Source organism: Atractosteus spatula, chromosome 7, assembly GCF_055471065.1.
Source record: "Atractosteus spatula isolate fAtrSpa1 chromosome 7, fAtrSpa1.hap1, whole genome shotgun sequence".
Lineage (NCBI taxonomy): Eukaryota > Metazoa > Chordata > Actinopteri > Semionotiformes > Lepisosteidae > Atractosteus > Atractosteus spatula.
In genome coordinates, this window is record NC_142712.1 from 52,123,224 (window position 1) to 52,141,450 (window position 18,227).

At 43.8% G+C, this 18,227-nt stretch overlaps 1 protein-coding gene across 1 annotated transcript in view; it reads right to left on the reverse strand.

Moving 5' to 3' along the window:
• iqgap1 (IQ motif containing GTPase activating protein 1) overlaps positions 1-17,810 on the reverse strand; it is a 45,951-nt gene extending 28,141 nt beyond the window's left edge. Inside the window, exons 1-4 of the mRNA XM_088920559.1 lie at positions 17,556-17,810; positions 14,267-14,369; positions 676-832; positions 243-320 (exon numbers count right to left, since the gene is read on the reverse strand). Of these exons, the coding sequence (XP_088776685.1) occupies positions 243-320; positions 676-832; positions 14,267-14,369; positions 17,556-17,601 (384 nt within the window). The 5' untranslated portion in view covers positions 17,602-17,810. The remainder of the gene's footprint in view (positions 1-242; positions 321-675; positions 833-14,266; positions 14,370-17,555) is intronic.
• Between the last annotated feature and the right edge of the window lie 417 nt (positions 17,811-18,227).

An 18,227-nucleotide genomic window follows, 5' to 3' on the forward strand; every position in this document is an offset into this window, starting at 1 on the left:
AAGACTAAGCACTCGGCTCTGCTGCAATCATAACATGCTAACCTGGTGCACAGAGGAAATTGCCTAATCTCTACAAGGGTAGGCGGTCTCTTACTACACACACTGGAGCACATTCACAGCTGCTCAAATCGAAAACGCTGTTAAACAGCCTTTTGGAAACCATGATTAATGTGGTATGAGGCCCTGTCCTCTCCGTGTCCCTGAGCTCTGTATGCAAGCCTTCAACCCCAAAGCCCACTCACCTTAGGCAGCCCAATCTCCGTCATAGCATTCAGCCACTGGATCACATTGTCTGTATGTCTGAAATGAAGCCCTGTGGCCTGCAAGAGAGATATAAATAGTTATGAAAATATTTCCCTAGAACTTTCAAGGAGCCCTAGCAGTACAAAGCTTTTGTTGAGACCAGTAGTAGGGCCCCGTGGTCCAGACTTCACCACAATGTGTGCGCTAGTTGAGTGTCTACAGATCATCACTCATGTAATGAGGTACAGGAGCTGTATGGCCAGTCTTAGAAGTGGCATTTATTAATTCAGCAGGAAGTTAATAAAACAACAAAAACTGGTCAGGACATCAGATCTAAGCACCCTTGTCTAACCACCCATCCTTGTAAAAAGACGCAGAAAGACAAGCCGGCATTCTGCTCCACACCCCCAACCGTCTCGCCCATCCTCTCACCCTGTAGCGTGTCTGCTCTCGGTCGTAGATCTTCTTGACGGAGACAACTCGGGGTGCAAAGAAGTTGCCCAGCTTGGCCAGGTACACCCCATTTCGCAGGCCCTCCTCCAGCTCGGTGGTGGGCGGCAGCTCCTCATCCAGGCAGGCCTCCATCCATCTGAAATGGAGAAAAAGAGAAATAAACCACAGGAACACAAGACAAAAGACAGACCGTTTGGAAATGGGAGGAAAAATGCGAGGAAGCAGTGTGGAAGAGGTGAGGGAAGGTGTTTCCAGAATACCTTGGGGCATGTTGGCCAGTGCTGCATCAGAGAGCACAACAGTGTAAAATGCTTCTCTGAAGGAAACAAGAGCCCCTACCCCTGACCTGGGGTTCACATCACTTTCAGATATCATCCCCACATGTCCTTTTCACACGCCATGTAGTTGCGTAGAGTGGAGATACTTCTGCAAGATTCCACAGTACTGATTTGAACACACTTCTACTGTCTGATGAATCACCCCCGATTTTAAAATCTGAAAAAAAAATGCAAAAACCTCAAAGCGACAGAACAGAATACCACTATCTGCACCATCACATATCAAGTACACGGGTGCAGTCCACTTTCAACACGAGTGTGCAGAGCATTCCAAGAGCAAGTACTGTTCACTGCCACGCGGTTCCTTACATTCCTGACATACCATCTAGGCACTGCTTTCCGACCACTCCATCACATTCCATCTGTATCTCTGTTCGTACCATTGCACATGAGGTATACCGTGTGGTCTTACGACATTCGCAAACAGCAGTCTGAGACAGAGCCATCTTGGAATTTTTCATTTTCGAAAGCATACACAGTTACTACAATTTTCCTACCCCTTTTTTTTCCTTTAACCAACTGGCCAGGAATGAACAGATACGCTGCCTATAATTACAATTATGCATCTGTAGACGTCGTCTCCAATTCAAAGCAGAAAGATTTTTGACCGAACTGCAGCATCATCTGTCCAAATTGTTTCAGTTTTGTCTTGGATTTTCTCGGTGTTATCTGAAAGGTAAAAAACTTCATCTATTAAGGCTGGGCTTCATTCCATACGAGGTCAAGCATCTGGTAACACCTTGACGCACTCAGGGTGTCTGTGGCTGCAGGGCACATTCTTCAGTCTCCCTCCTTACAATGCGTGTTGTATTAGGCCTCTGAGTTTGAACCGTATGCTCTTCCCTGGGTACTGTACAGCATTGCCACTTAAAAAAAACACAGCTGGGGTGAAGGGATCATTCACAGAAAACCAGGGACAAAAGAGCACATGCAAACACATCTGGGTGTGGCAGCTTGACAATGTGCATCGGCATAGAAAAACAGACCTCAGGCACCCACGTTCTGTGCAAATAGTGTATTGTTCCACTGGTTTCGAGAGCAATTCAACGTCACTGCTGAAGAGCTGTACCACATCGACACAGTTCTATTCTCAGTAACGTTCTGACAGAAAGACTACAGGAAGGGACTTTAACACTACCGAGCAAAAGCAGAGGAAAAAAAAGATTTTAATAAGCAACTTTCCTTAATTTCCTTCGCATTGGAAGCAGTTTTGAGGAATGGCTTGCATGCCTTTGCTCGCTCTCTTGCTAGGAAAAGCTCCAGTTTTCCCCTACAGGAAATGGAGAGTCCTGGAAAAGCCGGTTTGGGAGGGATCTGTCACAGAGCCATGGATGAGCACAGCCATTCCCACGCTGGCTGTCCGAGCTCTCAGCCTACGCTCTGCACACTGATTGGGCCCTCTCCGCCTCATTGCATAGACAGAAGCTGTTTTCCCAGCCAGAGTTATCCACCCACCTATATTTAAATTCTCAAAATACAGACACCTTGCTCCCCCAACCATGAAGCAAACCATAGTACAATAAGCTAACTGGCTTCCTTATATGGGACACTCCCCTAGTGTGAAATACAGTTCTGTAGGAGCCTGCTGAGAAATGTACCTGTCTAACTGCCTGTGTGCTGATCATAACATGCTTGACTTTGCTCAGGTTAGCTAGGGATTTACCAGCAGCACTGACACACCTGTTCTCTCACACCCAAAACAACCTTCTGCACAGTCACAACGATCTCAGAGGGATCTGAGAAAGCTGCCAGCCGAATACAACAAGTTAAAAAAAAAAAAATCACTGAAAGGATACTGGACAAAATGTCATCAATGGGCAACATTCATTTCTATACTGCAAGTAATAAGCAGCATCTCGTCTACGGCACCCTGCAGCTCCATAAGCAGCCCCGTGTCAGAGGGAGCGGGCAGACTTGACATTCCTCAAACTTCCTGCCATGGGAAGCTGGGTTTGCAGACGGCTCAGGGGTCCACCAATAGGAAGACAGTGTTGATAGAGGACTGTCTCTCCAGGAAGAAATAAAGAGGCCTCTCTCCTCCTCGCAGACTTGAGGGCTTTCCTGAGTTCACACCAGCCCTGTGCACAGCCTTCTGTTCTCTGCGCACATGGCAGGAATCCCAGCATTCTCCTCTAGGAAGAACAGATGGTGACCTCTCTAGAGCCCCGGCTCCCGTTCACACTTCCGGCAAAATCCATCTTCAACAATCCTCTGGGGTCCACAGACAGCAAGACCTGGTCTCCTCCTGACTCTGCTCATCCAGGGGAAAGCATCAACTTCTCCTTGTGACAAGAATGAACTGCTCACATCACGAAGAACAAAAAAAATACAGATTTCCTCTATAATGTTACTTGTTCCTTTGATGCAGAATATTAGATCTTGAACCCAAAGAGATCGGCTACTAGTTTGCACTGTGTGCATGGCTTTACATCAGGCTCATACGAAGTCACATCCATTGGGATGAATGGAAAATGAATGTCCAGAAAGGTATAAAGGAGAATTTATGAAGTATCAAGTAGTACTCTTTAGTCCACAGATAAATGGTTTGCACAATAGATCAGGGTAAAGGATCTGCCAGTTATTTCAAAACTGGATGTTTGCAGAGTCCTGATTGAAGCCTTGTAAAGAGCCCAGGTATTCAATTAGATGCAGAATCTGTTTTTAGGTCTAGAAGCACACCAACACAAAATCTTCCGTTTCCCTTTAATAGAACAAAATGTACTGTAGTACAACAAAAATATACACTTCCTTGAATGAACAGACAAAAATTAAACTGTCCAGGGTCACAGAGTTTCAGGAATGTGCAACAGAATCCCTAGATGTCGCCACATTTGTAGAGCCTGGAAAGTAACAACTTCTCTCTGGTAGCATCTGTCCTCCAGTCACTTCCTCTCTGGTGGAGACAGCTTCTTGCACAGCACTCTTTCATTCCGCGCAGCCTGTGTCAAGAGTGAGTCCACTACAGCAGGCACCCAGACAAATACAGAGTGTACATTACTCACTCTTACATGGCTGGTGCTTGGCCATAAAAGCTGGGAATAGCCGGACCACTTGAGATGGGAGTCACGACCTACAACGAGTTTCCCCATTCACTAGAGCTTCCCAAGGCCGACAGGCAAAGCCTGAGGTCAGCACATTTGGTTACTGTGCTACCTGGAGGTAAATCACAGCATCACAGCATATACATCCTCTCTACTTTGCAAACAGGAAATAATTGAGTGCTAAGCTAGAGCCTCATTACAAGTCCACTGGGTGGAAGGATCCTGTTGTCAGAAGGCATTCAGGCAGAAATGACTGAAAAAGACTCTTGTGCAGTAGTCTCTGCGCAAATTAAACATCTGCTTCTATATTTTGTGTGCTAAAACGGAGTGTTTCCACTAATCCAATTACCGTGTTACGTCATGGTAGATGCTCAACTCATGTGAAATCCCCAGGTGTTCTATTGTTAAGTTTTCAAATATATATTTATTGGTTATATGGTTTTCTACTATAGCATTCGTTTGAAATTAACAAATTAAATATTGATAGCATAGAAGAGGTAGAAATGTTGCAGGTACTAGAAGCACTTAAATCTCCAGTACCTGATGGAATTCTACCAACTGTATTTAAGAAAAATGTGGCATGTTATTCATAGACTGGTAAAAAAAAACTCAAGACAAAGACAAACCAGCTGAAAGGAAAATTGCTAACATAACACCCGCAGATAAAAAAAGGCTTCAAAATGGAACCAAGTATAGACCAGTAACTGTTGTACTAATTACATTTAGTTACAGAAATGATAACGAACTGGAGGATCATCTCTAAAGGCAATAAGATACAAAAGTACAGTCAACAAGAATTTAGAATAGGCAGGTCTTGCTTATTAGAATTCTCTGAACAAGCAGTAGCAGCCAAGGATATAGAAGACACAGTCTGTTACATTTTCAGGAAATGTTTGATAAGATTTCTTATAAAATATTAGGTTCTCAAATTATAGGTGTTAAGCATATATACACACACATGAATAACATGCATAATGTATTGTAATACAAGGCGTGAAAAATGAACTAAATATTAGTCTATATGTAAGATGAGAAATACTGAGATTGACACTACCCATGAAAGACAAAAGATAACTGAAATGTTTATTTTAAGTAAAGGGTGGGGAAGAAAGTTAGTACTCAAAGGAAGTGTGACCAGATTCATTCTTGGGATTAAAGGAATGTTCTGCTCCAACCAGCTAAAACAACTAAATCCTTTTAATCTTTAACAGAATACCATGAGAGGACATGATTCAAAGCTACAAAAATCCTGAAGAGCTCTGACAATATCAACCTCATGGATGTCAGAATAAACAGTGAAAGACAAACAAGAGGACACAAACGAAAACTAACAAGAAGGATACTCAACACTGAGAGCAGGAGGCACTGTATTTATACAGAGTGCTGAGTTGGTCTAGAAAAAGCTTATACTGCCACACTGATGAGATCCTTTGGGTAACAATCAGGAGGAAACCTTCTTATGGTCTCATGATCTTAACTGAGATTCTAACTGAACACACTACAAAATGAGGTCTGTTGAAAATGTTCTTCGTCAGGCAAACCTGACTGTCCAGAGATGTCATGCTCAGTAATATAAAACTAGACATACAGACATAGAAACTGGACACAGGCCGCCCTGATTGTCCAGAAATGAGAGTTACCACAGTTTGGACAAAGAAACTGGACACAGGCAGACCTGATTGTCCAGAAATGAGAGTTACCACAGTTTGGACAAAGAAACTGGACACAGGCAGACCTGGCGGAATCGTCTTCTCCTGCGGGCTCAGGAATGAGAGCACTTCACCTACTCACCGACGAGACAAGGATCACTGCAGTGAATGGAAAAGCCCCTTCATTGAACAAGGAGGTTTCCGAACTCCTGATGTACTGTATGTGCCCTGTCGTGGCAAACCCACTTAAGCACACTTTTAACAGCGGGTCTCCTGGGCTCCCGCAGACTCTTCATCCATCAGAGGACCAGAGGGCCATGCTACACAGGCAGAGGGCAGAGCGAGGGTCCACCTGTACTGCCGCGCAGGCATGGAATCCCATGTCAGGCAACCTAAGGTCCCCAAGCACGGGATGCTCTGGAGGAAAGAAACCTTAGACAGGAACAGCACACATCAGGGAAGGATCCTGTTGTCAGAAGGCATGAACAGAAATAAATCTGTCCTCAGTGAAAGGAATTCCAGATGTTGCTGAGGAGCTACACTCTTCTGTGGGGAATCCTATCACATTGCCTCAGGCCTGAGCAGGAGCTGGGTCTGTCGTGCGCTGATTTCAAATGTGGTTTGTAGTGTCCCTTCAAAGGGACACTGTTGACTTTCCCGACGAACCCGGACCTCTTGCCAACGGCCAATTGAAAAGCTCTGCTCATCCTGGGGGAACTGTAGGACAGGAAAGAGACGGAGCAGTGTAGAGGGCTGCCCGAACAGGAGTTTGGCTCAGCGCTGAGCCAGCTGCAGACAGCCTCTCCTCACACACACATCAGCACAGCTGCCACAAAGTCTGGCATTCCCTCTGCGTGTTTGCCTTCTTCATCTCTGTATGCTGGTGCTTCTTTTTTGGGGGGGTCGTTTTCCCCCTCCGCTTATTGCTATTCATTCCTACTTTTTCTGAAACATAATGACAGAGTTCTCCAGATAAATCCTGTTGGGGAAGTGCTTGAAAATGAAAAGGAGGCTAGAAATACTGCATGTCAATAAACTTTCTATAACATACTAAGCACCATAAGCACCAAAAGAAATGTATCAAAATATTTATGCATGTGATTGAAAAAATATATAAAGTTTGTATTTTAATCAAACACCTTTAGCATCATTTGAATTAACGGATTATTTATGATACAGTACATTCAAAAGACCAACCACTGCACTAGATTACCTTATTTATTACTAATCATTGATTATTAGAGCATTAATTAGACACAACTGATATATTATTTATCCTCTTAAATGGCGTGTCCATTGAAAATCAATAAAGAAAAACACAAAGAAACCGATATGCCAAGAGAACAATGTCTTTGTGCCTTCGGTTTGTTAGAGTCACACCATCGCTCATCATCTGAGATGTCAACAGCCAGCCAGTTAAGAGCCGGCAGGTTGTTACGATTCAACACAATACATCCTTGATATTACTTGTGGTCTCTCAGATCCTGACCTAACATCTCACTAGGGGTTTTCTAGACACTGTAGAACTCCACTTGTAATGATGGATGGCAACTTGACTGCAAGGTGCTACACTGATCAAGATCGGTGTCCTTTCTGTGCACTCATCCAGACCTATAAACCATGTGGCAGTACTGCTGCAGTTGCCCAACTTCCCAGACTTGAGACCCACTGAACATTCGTAGAATGAGCTGGTATGAGGTGTGCCTCATGTTTGTAAAGACTCTACAAGAGGAATGAGACAGAATCCCAGATGAAAGAATCTTCAACTTGATGCAAAGCAAAGATCCCACATACACAGCATGTACTGCTTCCAATGGTGGCCACATGCTACTAGCCTAAGAATTTTAGTCATCTGCCATTACAAATGTTAATCATCATCATAAGTTTAAGAATGTCATGTCTGTTCAATAAACTGTTCTGCTGCAAGGTACACTGATGTTTTCTTGATATCTTGTGAATTTGCTTCTGTAATAAGAATTTTCTTTTCATGCGCCGTATATAGATACAGTTGAGTACACATAAGAAGTTAGCGTGACTATTGTTAGGACTGTCCCCATTAGCTTCAGTTTAACAAAACCAATACTGTGTTCTTTTCTAGGCCTGCAGCAGTTTTATGAGGTTCATGGCCATGAAAAAGTCTTCTGTTGTTCACTGCCTGGCCACTTAATGAAACAGTCTGGGCCTGTGTCTGTATCTGTCACAGTTAACAGCAGGGCTCGAACTGTGGTTGCCTGGTAACGCTTATTTCAGTGATAAACAGAAGCTGTTATTTCCTGATGAGTCAGTGTTAGTACCCTGACAGGTAAGCTACTGCCTCTTTGATCTGGAAATGCAGAAGCTAAACTGGGACCAGAAACATCTTGAACAGCACTAAATGCACATAACTTAAAGACGAAAATAATAACAGTTCTCTTACATCTAAACAAACAGGACAACAATCTACACAGGAACAAGCAGAGTTCTCCAATCGCTGCACCGACGGACCAGGGCAACCTCCTGGGCTGTAGCAGCATATGTCACTCAAGAAGAAGTTCATTTTGTATAACTCAGTCCTAAATTACATTGTATTACAGGTAAAGTAATTCAAGGAAATTACATCATATACTGTAGATTTACATAATTTCTGCAACTGGAGGTGCCTATTCTTAAAGAAAAAAAAAATCAAAGATTATTTACATCTACATAAACAATGGCTTCTGTGTGGCTAGGAAACTCAGTCTGCAAGGAGGGCCATTACAGAAGTATGAATGGTGCCTTTTAATGCACCCTGCCTGGTTTTCTTCAAATTGCCTGCTATGAGTACAGTGCACAGCCTTCAGTCTTTACCAGCTCCATCTTTAACTTGAGGGCCCATGGATCTAGTAAGAACTCTTTCTCTCTGCACACTTACTCAACATAGCGGCTGTGCATGTACAGTATGACGTTGACCAGCATAACACTTTCATGAAACATTTGAACGAAAAGTGAAACAATGCCCAATCCTAAAAATGTATTCCAATGATATCTCTTCTTCAGCAATTCCACTTTGAAACAAGAAGAACATATCTGAAGAAATGATATTCAGGCTAGCAGAGGCATATTGACTGCTAAAGTGAGAGCCAGATGATTTACAGTGTTAATTACATGGCGTTCTGCTTCTGTGGAGCCATTCAAAGCCACCTCTGTTATTATTGACTGCCACTAAGTCCTCTGTTATCATCCAGTTCTGCTTGGCTTGTCAGTATAAAATTAACTGTGCTCTCGGATTGCTGTTTAGCATGAAGCTCTTGTTGACAGCTCAAATGGCATGAACGCACGCTAGCCAGTGACTTCTGAGGTTTCAAAGAGAAATTCGACAGCTTCCATTCTCAACACTCTCCAGGTGAACACACAGCCACTGGAGACCTCAGTCACCTCTTCCTGCCGAGTTAATTCTCTGCCACTGTATCCAGCTTCAAAGCTCCGTAAAGAGACACGCCTTCATCGAGATGATCAGAAGAGCCATTACTCAACGCACAGGTTTTTAAACTTATCAATGTGTGACCTAGAAACTCCTTGGCCTCACCGTTTTGAAAGTCCAGTTTTGTGAAAGTCATTCTGCAATCCTGCTGCTGGTAGCTGCAGAAGATTGTGCTGATAAAGACCCTGTCACCTGGTGTGTGCTGATGTTCCTATTCCATCTGTGGAACACTTCAGCACAAAAAAAAAAGAGTTCAAACCCCCACCTTCTCTACTGCGTTTTTAAAGATGCTTCAGTACACGCAAACGGTACGTTTTCATTCCAGACAGAGATTTCCCACTGATGAGCGCGACGAGACAGAGCTTTTAAAAAAAAAAGTCAAGTCATTTTAGGAAATGAAATTTGTCCTCTACTGGATTAAGTGCAAAGCACCCCTTTAAAGGCGAGGCTGCCGTGAACTGCTGTGCACAATGTGCGAGACCATCTGTGAAGATATGGCAGAAAAAAATTGACTTGCCAGTGTAACAGCTGCTGTCACAGTTTCCTCTTCCGCTGTATATCTGTAGGATCCTGCCAGTGTCACCCTTCCAGGAACAGAGAACGCTTGACACTAAAGCTGTCAGTATGCCAGCATTCTGGTAAAGGAGAGCTCTTATTACTCTAACTACTTTCCAGTACAGTGCTTACAGACCACACATCCTAAAATCTGGAATCTATCAGAGCTGAGGATGAATGCTACTAGAGCCTTTCATTAACATCTTCAATATAAACACACTTCAAATACACAAAACACTGGAGTGTCTCGCATACACACTCGGCAGCCATAACTGAACACCTACTGCCCTCAAACACAAACAGCATTTGGCTGTTGGCTGAAGGGAACTCTGAGCTAGTGGCAGCAGGGGGAACTGGGGATATTTGGAGGTAGTGTTTTGTGAGGCTACTGCCAAGGGACTGACCAAAAAAAGTGAGGGGGGCAGTGTGGTTGAGGTAAGAGCTGAAACAGAGGGCAGAGGGAGGTGAAGAGTGTGTGCTTAACACTGAAGGACAAGCAGGTTAGATCTGAGAGACCGGGGGAGGGTGAGGGAGGCAGTGTGGTTTGAGGTCTGGGCTGAGGAACTTGAAGAGAGCACCATTTGGCTGAATGAATAGTGGGGTGAAACTAAACTTCACAGTAAGGTGCAGCCAGAGTATGGATCCGTTTCTCAGCGGGGAATGGAGCCCTAGCTGTGGCTGTTGACCACTTGCACAGACGTCCCCTTACATGGGGCAAGCATGCAGTAAGAATATCGAGGTGTAGCTCCTCTGGGATGGATAGAAGCGGAACGTAGGTGCTATTCTGCTGAACAAGCTGAAACACATTCCCTAGCAGACAATTATCTGAGAGTTATAAACTCAAACACCATAATTGCTTCCAATCCTAACAGTTTAGATTAAGAGGTAACAAAGGAGTCATGTGAGAGAAAGAGAAATCAAGCAGTGTTCGCTTTTATACGGGTTTGGGAGGCTCTAAAAACCATGTAATGGTTAAAGCTTTTGCTCAGGAGTTCCTCTCCAGCTCTCTGGATTAGCACCGCATAAAAGCTGATCTAGAAAAATATATATTTTTTTTTACTTATCTACCAGCATAGCAACTATGCATCATGTAACTTTGTCAAAAAAAACATGGGACTGTGTTTCTAGGGGCTGAGACAGCAGTAGCAGCAATTAAAATCCACTACCGTGGCAGAGCACTTGCAATATGAAAGAGAGTGTACTGAATAGATGAGCTATTCAAATGATTTTTTTGCCTTTCCCGATACCATGAAACTCCAGTGCAAACAAGAAAGGAACAAAGATACCTGAGAGACTGTCAAAAATGGAAATCATTCCTGATAATACAGTTGCCATATTTGCATTCCCAGTAAGAGCCGGGATATGCTGTCATGGTTAATAGAAACACTAAGTGAGAATTATCAGAGCTTATAGTAAAATGGCATGTGCTATTTTATATATCTGATTGTAATTTGTTCTACAATGAGCAAAATGCACTGTTAATTGAAATTTAAGTTCTACTGTGCATTATAAAATAATGAACCATCTACAATCAAAATGAAAATATCTAAATCACGCATACTGAACTAAATACCATTACACATCCCAAAATACTGCTGTCCACCAGGTCTCTTTAAGCTCTTGTTACATCTTCCTCAGCCAACTACCAGCGGGGAAGAGTTAAAATAGTCCCAACAAGTGTTATAGCAGTGTTTGGAAGATGTAAAGGAAACCAGAAAGCTAGGCTGCTGCCCTGAAGGACTGGTAAGGTTTCCCTGTATTGTAAAATTCTGAGTTTATTCAAATGCACAAAAGTCCTTTTCAGGAAAGTTGTTTTCTGCAGCTGGAAGGGGAACCTTCACCACCACTCACGCTTTGTGGTTTGAGCCATAACATTGCTCTCCCTGTGCTCGACAGTTCATACTTTATTTTTCTAGAAAATCCTGAAATCCATTTTCTCTTTGAGGGTCTGAGAATAGCCTAAGTAAGTGACCTTCCACTAAACCTGCTGAATCTGCAGATACCGACAGCACATTCCGTAATCCAGGACAGAAAGGAAAAAGAGCTTCAGTAGGTGCACAGCTGCATAGTGTCTCACTGCAGCTGTTCAGTGTCAGAACGAGAGGATCAAGAGAAAGCAGCTGTTTTAGGAGCAGAGGAGTAGTGCACAGCATGACCTCGTAACAGCTCTTCTGCTGCACCTTCCTGACAACTGTGTTTTATCAGCACCTCGGCTGTAACCCCCACTACCTCCCACCATTTCTCTCTTATACACACACATGTATACCGGAACCCGTCTCCATGACGACTCTGAGATATTGAGATCTGCAGGGACTGACTCACTTCCTGTTGCATTCTCTCTGTCCTCTTGCTTGTGTCTGGGCCAACAGAATGACAAGGATGAGTGTGCAGAAATCGGTCTATTGCTCATTAATACTTTAATTTAGAGCACTCCAACAGTCCAAGATGTACATTCCAACTATACAGAGCAGCCATCACTATTGACACCTGCTTAACAAAAGCCCTGTCAAATAAACCGGTCCAATAGCCTTTATATACCTGATGCCAGAGGGTCTTGATCAGAGGTTTTCAAATGTTTTGTATGAGAAATAATATGATGTCATGACATCTAAGGTCAGCAATCTTCTCTCATCTTGTTTGACATGCAGAGGCAATTGAATTTGTCAAAAGCAAGACAACAGGTCTAGCTGTCCTCTGCAGGACTGGTGTGAGTGCAGGGCAAGGCAGTTATTAGCAGACTGTGATCTGAGCTGAGTTTACAGTCAGGGGTGAAGTGATGGCCATTACCACTCAATCGCCTCCATCCCAGCAGTCTCCCCCTTTCCACCGTCTATAAAAAAAATCCCTTCCAGCAGTTCAAGCTCAGTTTAGACCACAAAACATACTTCTAGCAATCCCATTATTAATTAATCCCACAAGGCCTCTCTCTGAGCACAACTGCAGGCAGGGGGCTGTTTCAAACACACGGTAACTGACATACCCTCAAATTGGTTTCAGTGGCCAGGTAGTGGTTAGAGGTTTTTGACATTGCACAAAACAAAATGCAATATCCCTAAGGGACAAATAAAAGTTTTATTCCACGCTGAAAAGGGTGAAAAGAAACACAACGTGGAGCCTTCTTCAGGTGTGTGCACTATCCCTATCCTCGGGTAAAAGCCTTTGCACATATGACTGCTGGTCAGTACCAGGCAGGCAATGACCATATCAGCTCTATTACACTCTGCCACCCACAGGCAGGTCTTCCACACTTTCCTCTTACACTGAACCTCGACAGGCCCTTGGAACAGCAGTTACCCAAGCGAAAGAAAGGGCATTGCTTCACAGCACGCCATTAAGAAACAGCGACAGATTGCACAACAGCATTTCAGATCACGTTGGGGGAGAAGAAAAAGAAAACGAACCGAGCCAGTCCGAGGACTGGCGCAAATACAGAGAAGAATTCTGAAACAAAATGCATGCCTTTCCCAGCAGGGAAACTTCAGTCAACATCCGGGTTCTCCTCAGCAGCCAGGCTGTGACAATGTGACATGAACGATTAGTGACAAAATGGCAACAAGTCAGTCTTATAATGGTGAGGTTGCAAGTTACGTCACCCTGTCTGTTAGCATGTCCCCTCCTGTGGGCTCAGCATTGACAGAACTAAAACACTGCAGCTCGTGACACTGCAGTTTGTCTACAAACAGCTGCTCGTAGACACAAACGCACAACAGGGGCAAGCAAAGCTAATAAGACTCCCTTAACAACAGTCTCGAGCTATTTCAACACTGCCAGCCTTTTCTCACACCAGCAATCTCTCACAAAAGAAAGCAGAAGAAAAAGATCTCCTCTTTAAAACATTTGAACCAATTTCATCTGCAGCACCTGTATTAACAACAAGCATTCATGCTTCAGGCGTAAAATCCGCCAGCTTTGTGTAACCTAAGGTAAAATTAAGTTAAAGAAGATCAAAAAAGGAGACAAGCAAACTATGTTTTTGTTTAAAACATTAATTAAGGTGGTGATGGAATCCTGACTTATTTTTGCTAAAAGCAGCATCATGGTTTTCTGCATGAATAAGTAAGAGTTCAAGAGAATCATGGAGTTCATGTGAAGTCATAGTGCTACTACAGTTGGCTGCACTCAGATCTCAAAGTACAAAAGCAAAATGAGGAAGCCCTGCAAATAAAGGCAGACACACTATGAGGCAATGGTGGTGTTCTTCAGTAACAGGAGCAACAGAACTATCTGGTCATTCCCCAGATATTCCTTAACTCATCTGGTGTCGGCTTCATGTGTTCTTCCAGGATTGGAAGTGGATTAATTTCACTGGCCGCAAGAACTAAGATGTAAGACCTGGATGGTCAGATGGTACGTCTCCAAAGTCCATATATCATCCATCACATTTTTCTTATAAAAAATTCTTATTTTTTCTGATAGAAGGACTAACCCAAATTAACAAAAGCATTTTTGGAGTCGCCCACTTGGGCTGTTTTTAGCACGCGCCCCGTTGGCACTGACATTGCCCAGGCTGGCCACCATGCCCCCCCCCTCGACCCACAAGGCCCTTACTGCTTGGCCTCCTCCAGGTGGCACAGGTACTCGTATGCCATGTTCTGCTGGCGTCTCTCGTCCATCTCCTCCGCCGTGAGGCGCTCCACGCCATCCAGGACCGCTGGCAAACACAAGAAGAGCTGGGATTAGAGCCCGGTCCGCTGGCACTCCGGCACATTCAATCATTTCAAACTGCCAGCACGAACACAAGGAGTGCCAGCACCAGTGATCACCATCTAATACCTGCCTTACAAGTCCTTTTCACTTCCAGCTCAGCAGATTCCCACTGTCTTAATTTGACATATACTGACAATATGTTCACACTTAATTTATGTCAATATTATTTCTGAGCCAGTCAGCACAATTCTCGGGCCTAGGTCCTGTAACAGCAGTAGAGCAACAGTAAAACCCTACAGAGGTTTCTGTGCAACAACCTGCCACTTATTTTACATCAGCCACTGGCACCTTGCCTACCCAAGTCTGTGCCATCTGCGCCATTCTCTGGCATTTACTTCTGCTTACATTTTGCCTCTGCCTCTGGCATAACGCCTCCCAAAAAGCATCTTCTGGGTCTGTGTGGGGAAATCGCCCAGGGGAAGCTTATCAGTATTGCACAAAGCCTTGACGGTGCCACAGTGATTTCCTTCCCTCACATACTGCCTAGCCAGACGTCACGGGGAAACCTGAACTGAAACACTTGCACGAAGCGGCTCACAGGTAAAAACAACCACCGAGGCAAAAAGTTAGAACACGACAGGTAGGTAGAGATATCACCAGCTGCTCTTTGAAATGAAGGTCCTACCGCGCACCGAGTGAACAACACCATCGCCTTCATCTCTAATTACATCTCCCAGTCACTCTTTAATTGCTTTATTTCACACTTTCATAATCAACACGAGTTTTAGCGACCGCAAAATTAAATTTAATTTCATGGTGAGTTACATCAAAGGGCTGCTGTTTGGAGACAATTTAGGTATAAGTCTCCCCCATTTAAAAGTTAACTTCTCGCAGCTGTTTTTTTTTTACCAGTATTGGCACTTTTCAATATCTTTTCATACTACATAACCTGGCTCGTCCTAGCCCTCTGGGTTTCTTTGTACTTTTGAAAGAGCTGCAGTGCTTCACGTGTTGAGCTGATGTTGAAAGGGGTATTAAACTCATCTGGCTCCTGGGCCTACGCGTTAGCAAGTTCAGGCTCAGAAGATGGAGTTTTGAAGTACTGTAAGTGGAGCTGAAATGCAGTACAGATGCAGGTATCAGCCACCTTTCGGAAGAATAGGAAAAGCATTCCACCAATGAGTCAAAAGCCCTATAGACACTTCTACACATACTGAAAGCATAAGCTTTCAGGTGTTCTTTCCAGGTGAATGCCTACTGATGCTGGAACAATAATCAACACTGGCTAAATATGAGTGGCATTAATACCACTCTCGGCCTTATTTAAAAAACAACCAGTTTTTATTTTAATTGCAATGCTCCAGATCACCGATGCCAACTTCTTGAATTGCATCCCATTTCTTTAAGAGCATCTAGACAAGGGAATGGATTGGGTATGGTCAGCAAAAATCAATTCATTATTGTTCGAAAGTATAATTTCAGCAAAGGTTTCAACCCCCCTTTTACTGGTACGGCAAGAACTTGAGCTGGTATTTTCTTGAAGAAAATGAAGTCGGTGAAATTTTCTTGTTGGCAGTCTGGGATATGTGCCATCTTCTGCTCTGGAAAACTGACCAAGACCGCCCAGCGCAGGGAATAGCTACACAGGGACACATAGTGAGCCCACACGCCTCTGCTGCTTCTTCGCACACGAACCCGCCATGAGCCCGGTCAGCCTGTCCGTGTCCCAAGGTGGAAGGGAGAAACCGGCAGTTTTGGTTTTGTGCCATTAGGAAGTCAAAATAAACATCCTGGTTTGTGCAAATAAGATTGTTTAAAAACACTTAACGTTGTATCTGCCGGTTTAAAAAATGAATGTGACCCCTCTCTGCTTGTTTTGTAAATGAGTAGGTACTGATATGAAAGCTATCGATACTGTTGATATTCTCTTCGTTGTGTTACGGGAAGACCCGCAATGTAAACGGACTGACTGCGGGCAACAAGGCGTTAAGATGAAATACAAGTACAAAAAGCAAGGTGTCAGCTGGCGCGCTTTAAACCAAAAAAAAATGCCTTATACGTCTGAAGCCGTTAAGACCGGAAATAACTTCCCGCGTTGAGAGAAAAGCGTCCCAAAATAGACTTTGCAGCAGCAGGGCGTAGCACAGACGCGGCGAGAGCGTGCTTCACAGAGCCGGACTGTTTCCACCCGGCTGAGCCGACACGCGCACGGAACAGCCCGGCTCGCGCCGAGGGCTCGGCCCGCTTCGATCACATCGACAGATCCGCGGCACCGGCGCGCCCATGAGAGAGAGGCCCCTTATTTCAAACACTCAAAATACACCTCTTACCGGTAACCCCTTACTCGACACGTAACTGATTAAACCGATTACGCTTGACCTTTTACTAGGTGACACACCTGTCTAAACGGAAATCAAAGAAGGGACGAGCCAATGTATATCGCGGACAACTACCTTGTTGATTGCTATAACATGTGCTGATCTAAGATTATTTATTTATATGAAGGTAAATTAATGAACACTGGATGTATATACCATGAGGGTCTTTGTACGCTAAACATCATCATTCAGTTGTTCGCCTCTGTTTCGAAGAAGTACACGAGTTTACCCTTATAATAAAACAGATCGCTATCTCGTCTGAGACAAGTTTAAACTTTTCGTACACGTGGAGTATTTCAGATGGGAGAGTGGGATAGAGATGGTCGTGATTCACAGCACCTTCTACATTTGAAAAGCTTGAATGTGATGTTTTGACTTTGAAACGTTAAGGTCACGCCTATCACGTCTTTTGCAGCTCCATTCACCGCGAAGGAAACGGTAAAATACAGGTTTCGACTCGGAGTGAGTCTATTGAAATGACAGAGGCTCACACGTTGACAGGGAGAGGGAGGGAGAGCTGAAATCGGAAAGTAGAAGTAAACCCTCACATAACCTGAAAAAAAGTTTATTATAAGTCAAGCAAAATGCGGAAGACAGGGAGTTTGCACATTGCGTCTTATTTTCCAAGAAAAAAAGTTACAACCATCTCTTAACACAACGTTAAAAAAGCTGTTTAGTATATATGGGTTAAAGCAACCCCACTTTTTTCTTGCGCCACTACCTCGGGATAGCTCCCTCCAGCGAACAATTCTTCCCAATTCGGTAAGTCGTATTTGACGAAGCAAAAAAAAGTTTCGCGACTTTATACTTACACCCATATCGCGGCCGAAGCCCGTCTGCTTCGTCAGAAGTTGACATTTTGCTGAAGATCCTCACTGTCCGACGACTGTATTTGAAGGAGTTTTAAAGTTTTCTAATTTTAGTAATAAAATATAAAAAGCCGAGGCTTAGGAAGGCGCCCTTGGCCCCCTTGGTCCACTGCAGTAACCGTGTTAAAAGATTTTTTTTTTCTTCAAACCTCACTGATGTCACTGGGTGTGTTCCTAAATCCTAAACTATGCTAGTCTAACCAGGAAACACCCATCAACATCGGGGGAACTGACTATCAGAGCAGCGCCCTCTGCTGTTCCTTCAATTGAAAGCCTGCGTCACACTGGTTGTCGCCTCTTTAATCCAAACGATCAGTAAAGACCTGCCTAAAAACGTGTGAGGTAAATGGCGAGTTCTTTTCGTATATATAAACTGGGGGGGGGGGGTGCTTTATAAAACATTATTTAAATCAAGAATAAGTTTTACACTTCGAAAAAAGCTCTTAAGCCAACCCTTTTCAAATTGCCTTCAGGACACATATTTAAAGAAAAAACAAGCAAAAACTAACGGGATTAGTTTGTGTGAAAAGGCGACATCTGCGTACTTGTAACTGATAAAATATTGGTTGAGTAACCAGTGTATTTGCTGGTTTGAGTAACCTGCACCGCTGTAGT